Here is a 9949-nt window from a genome sequence, read left to right as displayed (position 1 = left end):
GTGGTTTTATTTGTCTCTTCTTGTTTTGGAATTCCAGTGACATGTAGGTTATTCCTTTTGATGGTATTCCACATGAACCCTAGGGTTTCTTCATTTTGTTTTGATCTTTTTTCTGATTTATCCCTTTCCAAAGAAGTGTTCAGGTATTTGCCTTCAATCTCCCTAATTCTGTCTTCCATTGATTCATTTTTGCTCCTTTGCCCATTGAATGCCTTATTTATTTCTGAAACTTTAGTATTAATCTTCTGGATTTCTGTGTGTAGATTTTGTATCATTTCTAATTTTTCATTTATTTTATCATTTTGTCTTGCATTGTCTTTCAAAATTGTTCTAGGGTTTTCTCTGTGTTTTCCTTGATCTGTCTCTCAATTCATTGAAGATGCCTAAATATAATTCATTTGAATTCCTTATCAGGGAGTTCCAATTCTGTGTCTTCCTCAGGGATGTGTTTTGGCTCTGTATCCTGGTCCCTTGTTTCTCCTGCTTTATCTTGCTTCTTTGTGTAGACTGTGATGCTCTGTTTTCTCCGAGGCATTGTGGCGTTTTTGTGTTTATATTTAATTGGTGATTGTATGTTGGAGTGACTTGCCTACGATTTTTGTTTTCTTTGCTTTGTTTGTATGTTATCTATGCAGGCAGGGTACTGTGGTCCTCTATTTGCTAGTTGACAGCACTCATACACTCACCACCTGCTCTCCTTTCCTGTTGTCAGCCTCTCATATGTCCCTGCTGACCTTGGCAAACAGAGCCTGTTTTTAAGTCTCTGGAATCTGAATGAGAATGCTCCTTCACTGGATTTCTATCATATGTAAATGCATATGATTTGCTATAAGAAAGCAATCTGTGATACTCAGGGAAGTCATTGCCAGTCCATTTAGATACCTGGTTTATTGTATTTGTTGATTTATATGCTGCTGGGGAGTACAAAACAGAACTTGATGAACTTGCCACAAAACAAAGGTACAAACTGGGGATCCCTAAGCTTTCCTGAATCTCCACAATGCTGTCATTATGTGATTCTAATCCACTGCTAGAAATGGATTGTGAAATAGTTAGTGTTTGTAGAATACAGTTATGGATTGTGAAATAGTTAGTGTTTGTAGAATACAGTTTTTAATGAAAAGTAGATAGTTGTGGTTACTACTAATGAATAGATCATTTGTGAACTTCCCCCCCCCCCTTTGAAAACATATTGGAAAAATAGACATTTGAAAGTAATTACAATCTGGTGAAATATTTTGATTGCTTTTAAAAGTTTAGCTTTTTGAAAACAAGCATCATTATGCTGGCTATAGAAACCAAGAACCTTTCCATGGAAATAGTGTCATAAAGAGGAAAGGAACAGTAATGTATCATTTTCATAGTTTTTCAAAATATGTTAAATATAATAGAAATTTTTTATTCCTACAGCTTCTTTGAGTATGAGGAAGCAAAGATTTAGCAAAGACTTAGAAAGGCTCATTCATTTCTTAAATAAAAATGGATTGAGTCCATATATATGTGTATATATATGTACAAGTATAAGGAATCCTGGTGGCTCAGTGGTTAAGCACTTGGCTTTGCACCCACCAGCAGCTCCATGAGAGAAAAGGCCTGGTGATCTGTTCCTGTAAAGATCATGGCCTGGGAAACCCTATGGGGCAATTCTGCTCTGTCCTACAGTGTCACTAAGAGTTGGAATCAGCTCAGTGATACCTAACAACATGTGTGTGTGTATATATGGATTGAGTGCACAGTGGTGAATCATTTACTTATTTGATCTTAAGGACAGGAAAGATAGATTTATAAACAAGTACTTTGGCTGACAACTTAGTGAAGTATGGTGGAAGCACAGAAGATGTTGCGGATAACTAGATGTTGTTTGGTGAGGCTACACAGAAGAGGTGATTTTTAGTTTGGCCTCAAAGGATGAGTGGAGACATTTATCAGAAGAAGGGGGGCAGGTGAGGAGAAAGATTTTGCAGTAAAAGAGGAGGAACATATGTACAGAGATAGAGTTGTAAAAGGGTCTGGGTGTTTGAAGAGCAATGTGAAGTTCAATGCAGGTAGATAATGTTGTCCAATAGAAATCTAATGTATGGCACGTATATAATTTTAACTTTTCTAGTAGCCACATTAAGCTGGATTCAGAAGAGAATGTGGAACAAGTGATATCATAGCTGATGTCAGATGGACCTTGACTAAAAGCAAAGAATACCAGAAAGGTGTTTATTTGTGTTTTATTGACTATGCAAATCATTCGACTTTGTGGATCATAGCAAATTATGTATAAACATTGAGAAGGGTGGGAATTCCAGAACACTTGATTGTGCTCATGAGGAACCTGTATATAGACACAGAGGCTGTCATTCAAACAGTACAAGGGATACTGCCTGATTTAAAATCAGGGAGGGAGTGCCTCAGGGTTGTATCCTTTCACCATACTTATTCAATCTGTATGCTGAGCAAATAATTAGAGAAGCTGGACTACATGAAGAAGAACACAGCATAAGGATTGGAGGAAGAGTCATTAACAACTTGGGATATGCAGATAACACAACCTTGCTTGCTGAAAGTGAGGATGACTTGAAGTATTTACTGATGAAGATTAAAGACTACAGTCTGTAGTGTGGATTACACCTCAACACAAAGAAAATAAAAATCCTCCCAAATGGACCAATAAGCAGCATCATGATAAATGATTGCAGTTGTCAAAGATTTCATATTATTTCGTTCTACAATCAACATCAATGGAAGCAGTAGTCAAGACATCAGATGACATATTGCACTGGGAAAATCTGCTGCAAAAGACTTCTTTAAAGTGCTGAAAAGCAAAGATGTCTCTTTGAAGACTAAGGTGCATCTAACCCAAGCCATGGTATTTTCAATTGCCTCATATGCGTGTGAAAGCTGGACAATGAATAAGGAAGACTGAAGAAGAGTTTATGCTTTTGACTTGTGGTGTTGGCAAAGAATGCTGAAAGTACTATGGACTGCCAGAAGAACTAACAAACCTGTCCTGGAGGAAGTGCAACCATAATGCTCCTTGGAAGCAAGAGTGGCCAGACTTCATCTCACCTACTTTGGTCATGTTGTCAGAAGTGACCATTCCCTGGAGAAGGATGTCATGTTCGGCAAAGTGGAGGAGCAGTGAAAAGAGGAAGATTCTTAATGAGATGGATTGACACAGTGGCTGAAGTGATGGGCTCAGGGATAGCAATGATTTGGGGGCTGGTGCAGGAACAGGCAGTGTTTTGTTCTTTTGTACATAGGGTTGCTATAAATCGGAGTTGACTCAACAACACCTAACAACAACAACATTAAACATTAAAAAAGTGAAAAGAACCAAGTGAAATTAGTAATAACATGTTTTTTTTTAACCCAATATATATAATTTTTTTTAAAAAAATACTGAGTCTTCAAAATTAGGTGTATTTTACACTTACAACAATCTCAGTTGGACTAGCCACATTTAAACTGTCCATTATCTAGAAGCTTAGGGATATGTGTGTGTGTGTGAGAGAGAGACAGACTGAGAATGAGAACATGTGTGTACTCTAGAAGTGGAGGAAGAGAAATGAAATTGAAGTGGTTGCTGGAGCCATATTTTGTCTTTTATGCCAGGCTGAATTTGAAATTTATCTTTAGTCAATCCCAACTCATAGTGACCCCTCCTTAGGTTTCTGAGGTGGTATCTCTACAGAAGTGGATTGCCCAGTCTTCCTGCAGAGGAGTGGCTGGTGGGTTTGAACCACCAGCCTTCCGCTTACCAGTCAAATGCCTTAGGCACTACGCTACCAGAGCTCCTTTTAATATTTTGTTGTTGTTGTTATGTGCCATTGAGGTGGACTCGACTCATAGCAACCCCTCCTTGGGTTTCCAAGGTGGGATCACTACTGAAGTAGATTGCCCAGCCTTCCTTCTGAGGAGTGGCTGGTGGATTTGAACCACCAGCCTTCTGGTTAGCAGTCAAGTACCTTAGCCATTATGGCACTTCTCAAATGATCAGTGGGGAAGGATTATTTTTAAATTTCCAATTTGTTGCACACTGGTATTTTTTCAAAATACAATAAAGTGAATTAGAAAAAAAATGAAATGACACACAAAAAGAATAACCATTTTTATCATCATTAGATTTGATAGATGTACAGTTATTCTGCCAATTGTCTAAAAATCATTGTCTAAACCAGTGCTGTCCAATAGAACATTCTGTGATCATGGATATGCCTGTGCTGCCCAAAATGGTAGCTACTTGGCAACATGTGAGAGTTGAATATTTGAAATGTGGCTGGTGGGACTGAGAAATTGATTTTAAATTTCATTCAATTAATCACATGAGGCTATTGCATTGGATAGAGCTAGATATATTTACTCTCAGTCTCTGTATTTGTCCACGTTAGTTTAGAAAAAAACAGTTTACAAACTAGTATTGGTCTATAACCCATAGTTTGAATAACATGGTTTAGAGCATAGGCTCTAGGGCAAGAAAGCCTTGGGGTGTTTTGGGCAAGTTACTTAATCTCTTGGTTCCTTTTTTGTAAAATGGAGAAAATACAGGTAGAACTCGATTTTATGATGAGGTTTGTTCTGACGACTCCATGGCAAGTCGGTTCTGATGTAAGTTGAATACCTCATTTTTTTGAGTTTTCATCATTTTTACTTTTATTATTAGTATCTTTATTGATCTGTTCTTTATTTGTCCTTAGGGGTTGGAAACTTTATATATAAACTTACAAATATTTTTTAATACATACATGCATAAAAATACACATGTCCACAAAACAAATGGATGACACCATTTAGTTGTAATAACTCCACTTGTGGAAGGTTCTGGATCATCTGGATAATTCTGGGAATGAGGATGGTGTTTCTATATCAGAAAATTAGTGAAAGTTGCCTGTATGAAGGAGTGCTGGTAGCATAGTGGTTTAAAGCATTCGGCTGCTAACCACAAGGTTGGCGATTTGAACCCACCAGCTGCTTCATGGGAGAAAGATGAAGCAGTCTGCTTCTGTAAAGATTTACAGCCTTGGAAACCCTATAGAGCAGTGCTACTCTGTCCTATAGGGTTGCTATGAGTCAGAATAGACTCAATGGTAGTGGGCTTTTGTCTGAATGATCCTTTTACATGCTGAAGCATTGCATATAGCACACATTGCTAATGATAAGCTGTACAAACAACCAAACAGAAATGTGGTTCATTATATTTTGAAAACATCATAAATCAGGTACTACTTGTAATGAAAAACTACCTCACAGAGTTATTGTGGGGATTCAATGAGTTAATGAATGTAATATACTTCGAAAAAGGTCTGGTAGCGTGTTATTCTTGTTGTTGTTAGGTGCTGTTGAGTTGTCTCTGACTCATAGTGACCCTATGTACAACAGAAGGAAACACTGCCTGGCCCTATGTCAGCCCCACAATCCTTGCTATACCTCCACCCATCGTTGCACCCACTGTGTCAATCCATCTGTGTTAGATTGGGTTCTCTAGAGAAACACAAAAACCAGCAAAGCATATATATATATATATATATATATATATATATATATATATATATATATAGAGAGAGAGAGAGAGAGAGAGAGAGAGAGAGATATTTATTTTAGGAAAATGGCTCACAAACGTATAGAAGCCGGCAAGTCCAAAGTCCCTGGAGGAAACGTTGGGCTGGAAGCAGCCTTAGCTTCTGGAAGTGCAGGGGGCCAAGAAAGTCAAGGCTGGCAGGCAGTACACTGGTTGTTGACTCCAACGAAAGATGAATCCAAGATCTCCAGGCTGAGCGGTGGGCTGCTCACTCACTGAAGATTGTAGTCAGCACAACAGGGTCCCAGTTCACCAAAGAATTTCTCTCTTCCCAGGATGTCCCTGGATATCCTGGAAGCAGGCCACACCCCTAGGGAAACTCCCCTTGGGCAGATTGGCCACTCAGAACGCAGTCATCCGATCCCATCATGGGAACAACCACACAGAACTGGGGTCCAGCCAAATAGACACACAGCTCCAACTATCACACTATCTCATTGAGGGCCTTCCCCTCTTTTGTCGACCTTCCACTTTACCAAGGATGATATCCTTCAACAGGGAATGATCACTTCTTACAACATGACCAAAGTAGGTGAGATAGTCTGGCCATTCTCGCTTCCAAGGAACATTCCGGCTGCACTTCTTCCAGGACAGATTTGTTAGTTCTTTTAGCAGTCCATGGCACTTTCAGCATTTTTCGCCAACACCACAACTCAAAAGCTTCCATTCTTCTTTGGTCTTCCTTTTTCATTGTCCAGCTCTGACATGCATATGAAGTGATAGAAAATACCATGGCTTGTATCAGGCGCATCTTAGTCTTGAAGGAAGTATCTTTGCTCTTCAGCACTTGAAAGAAGTCTTTTGCAGCAGATTTGCCCAATGCTGTATAACATCTGATGTCTTGACTGCTGCTTCCATTGGTGTTGATTGTAGAACCATATAATATGAAGTCCTTGACAACTTTAATCTTTTCTCCATTTATTGTGATGCTGCCTATTGGTCCAGTTGTGAGGATTTTTGTTTTCTTTATGTTGAGGTGTAACCTAACTGCCAACTATAGTCTTCAATCTTCATCAGTAAGTGCTTCAAGTCATCCTCACTTTCAGCAAACAAAATTGTGTCATCTGCATATCTCAGGTTGTTAATGAGCCTTCTTCCAATCCTGATTCCATGTTCTTCTTCATATAATTCAGCTTCTTGGATTATTTGCTCAACCTACAGATTGAATGAGTATGCTGAAAGGATACAACCCTGACTCACTCCCTTCTTGATTTTAAACCATGCAGTGTTCCCTTGTTCTGTTTGAACGACAGCCTCCTGGTCTATGTACAGGTTCCTCATGAGCACAATTAAGTGTACTATATAAACAAGCAAGTAGCTGGTTCCTAAGTTCCCTATTATTGTTATCATCATTATCATGTAAGTGATGCGTAATCACACTGTTAGATGGCAAGAAAGCTCAATCTTTTTATTATTTATTCTCTGCTTTTTTGTAGTAGCTTAGATTTCTTCCTTCTAATAACCCACCACAGTCCCGGGCATAGTGTAGGCATTCAATAAATATCTTTTGACTTAAGCATAAGATACTCTTGGGGCACAGATGAAGAAACAATTACTTTCAGTGGAAGGAGATTTAGGGAAAGCCATTTATAAAAGACAGCATCTGAGAGGGCCTCAAAGGACGGGTTTGATCAGCAGAGAGGAGGGAGGAAGGGCACACCAGGCAGTGGGGACACTGAAACTCATTTAGACCTACTTTTAAGGGCGCAGTGCAGCAGACTACCCTAAACTTATTGCAAAGAGCCCTGGTGGTGCAGTGGTTAAGCACATGGCTGCTAAGCAAAAGTTTGGTAGTTTGAACTCACCAGCTGCTCTGTAGGTGAAAGATGAGGCAGTCTGCTTCTGTAAAGTTTTATAGCCTTGGAAACGATATGGTGCACTTCTACTCTGTCCTATAGGGTTACTATGAGTTAGCATTGAGTGGATGGCAACAGGTTTGCGTTTTTCAGTCTAACACTGCCACAGGGAGCCCTGCTGGCACAGCGGTTAAGTGCTTGACTGCAACCAAAGGGTGGCAGTTCATACCTACCAAGCAGCTCCGACGATCTGCTCCTTTAAAGATCACAGCCTGGAAAACTCTATGGGGCAGTTCTGTTGGAGTCAGAATTGGCTTGATGGCACCCAAGAACAACTTTACCACAGTTGTCACTACAGCTATCACTACTTGTCAACCTCTTCCTAATCTTCTTTTTCATTGAATGTTTTGGCATATTTTAAATTACTAGAATTACTAGATAATGTGAGGTTTTGTGGTTTTACTAAATACTGTATCTTCAATAAGGCCAACTGCTGTCTCTTCACTTCTCCATTCCTGGGAGTTATGGCTACTGAATTTGATGGTGGAGGTTGGGAAATCATCAGGAAGGGGAGTACAGCTGTCCTTGCTGCCTGAACAGGAACCCCTGTGCTGTGGGAAGATGGCTGTGGCATTTCCACCTCCCCTAAAACATGAAGCTCTGGTGGTGTAGTGGATAAGGCATTTGGCTGCTAACCAGAAGGTCAGCGGTTCAAACCCACCAGCTGCTCTGTGGAAGGAAGATGGGGTGACCTACTTTCGTAAAGAAGATTTACAGCCTCAGAAACCCTATGGGGGAGGCTATGAGTTGGAATCAACTCGATGGCAGTGAGTTTGGTTTTTCTTCTTTTTTTTTTTTTTGGTTTTAAAACATGAATGTTTCTTTTTTTGTGTTGATTATCTTAGGAAGAATCAATGGGAAAGAAAAAAATGAAATACCTTCTGTTCATATTTGTTGGCCTTGTCCACCTTTTATCCTTGGGCTCTGGAAAAGCTATATATGGAAATGGCACCTCTCAGAGGACTTTTCAAGAAATCAAAGAAGAAATAGCCAGCTATGGAGATGCTGCTAAAGCCATCATCAACCTTGCTGTTTATGGTGAAGCCCAGAACAGATCCTATGAACGGTTGGCACTTCTGGTTGATGCTGTTGGACCCAGATTGAGTGGCTCCAGAAGCCTAGAAAAAGCCATCCAAATCATGTACCAAAACCTGCAGGAAGAAGGGCTGGAGAATGTCCACCTGGAGCCAGTCAAAATACCCCACTGGGAAAGGGGAGAAGAGTCTGCCGTGATGCTGCATCCGAGAGCTCACAAGATGGCTATTTTGGGGCTTGGCAGTAGCATTGGGACTCCTCCAGAAGGTATTGTTTGTCTTTTCAAATCGATTTTCTATATACTTTATAAAACTAAGATCACTTAACACTATTGATTATAATATACATGATTTACATTATGATTTGGATGATAAAAGGAAAGCATAATTTCTTATTTCATTGGCTGAATGAGTTCTCTGTTCTTAAATAGTTTTCCTACCTTCTTCCTTTCCTCTCCTCCTTCTTTCTGTCTTTTCTGAAAGATTGTGTGGTGTAACTTAAAGAAGGACAACCTGTAGCTATTGGTCCATGACACTTACCAGCCCTATTACTTAGTAATCTCCATTTAGTGAAACTTTTTTTTGTCTCTATTGGGAATTAAAATACTGATAGTTTACTGTTCGCTGGTTATAAATCCCAGGTGTGGCATGAAGTTGAACCATAGTGCTAGTAAATAAAAGTACAATACCAGCCTAAAACTCCTTGAATTAGAGGCCTCAGATTTTATAAAAAATAATTAAATCAATTCAGTGTGCAACTGTTCACTATTTCATTAATTCAAAAAATTCTGAACATTGAGGCCACTTGGAAGAAGTCATAGTTATTGCATTCTACTTATTTTCAAACATCTTTATCAAGATAAAATTTATATACAACAAAATTTAAAATATACCACTTAATATTTTTTAGTATATTTACACAGTTGTGCAACCATCACCGAATCTAATTATAAACTATTTTTATTATTCCTAAAACAAACCTTGTACCCATTATCAGTCACTCCCCATGCCCATCACCACAGCCGCACGTTAAAGCCCTCAAACTCCAAACCAAACTCAATGCCATTGAGGCAATTCTGACTCATAGAGACCCCCATTGGGTCTGATATAAACATTAATGTATAAGTTTTTGGATGGACGTGTGTTTTCATTTCTCTCATGGATTTACCTAGGAGTGAAATGGCTGGGCCATATAATAACTATGTTTAAAATTTGGAGAAACTACCAAACTGTTTTCTAACTGGCTGCACCATGGTTTAAGTGTAAGGTATCTAATTTTCCACATTCTCTCTAGCCCTTGTTATTGTCTGAGTTTTTTTTTTTCTTTTTAAATTTTATTTTGATTTGGGTGAAGATTTACAGAGTAAATTCACTTTTCATACAGCAGTTCACATAATATACTTTGTCTCATGTCATTGACCAAAATTTACAATGCAACAGCTCCCCTCCCACTTCCTCCCCATAGTTACCTCTTCCCAGTGTCCATCCCTCCA

At 39.1% G+C, this 9949-nt stretch overlaps 1 protein-coding gene across 1 annotated transcript in view; it reads left to right on the top strand.

The window, feature by feature from the left end:
- The first annotated feature begins 8288 nt into the window (after nt 1-8288).
- Nucleotides 8289-9949, top strand: part of CPQ (carboxypeptidase Q) — a 554741-nt gene continuing 553080 nt past the window's right edge. The window contains exon 1 of the mRNA XM_007934848.2: nt 8289-8724. Coding sequence (XP_007933039.2) covers nt 8292-8724 — 433 coding nt within the window. The 5' untranslated portion in view covers nt 8289-8291. The remainder of the gene's footprint in view (nt 8725-9949) is intronic.

The sequence above is a fragment of the Orycteropus afer genome, unplaced genomic scaffold (genome assembly GCF_000298275.1).
Source record: "Orycteropus afer afer isolate SDZICR_OR568_19922 unplaced genomic scaffold, OryAfe1.0 scaffold00021, whole genome shotgun sequence".
Taxonomy (NCBI): domain Eukaryota; kingdom Metazoa; phylum Chordata; class Mammalia; order Tubulidentata; family Orycteropodidae; genus Orycteropus; species Orycteropus afer.
The sequence above is the reverse complement of the archived record's forward strand: the minus strand, read 5'-3'. Positions and strand labels throughout refer to the sequence as shown.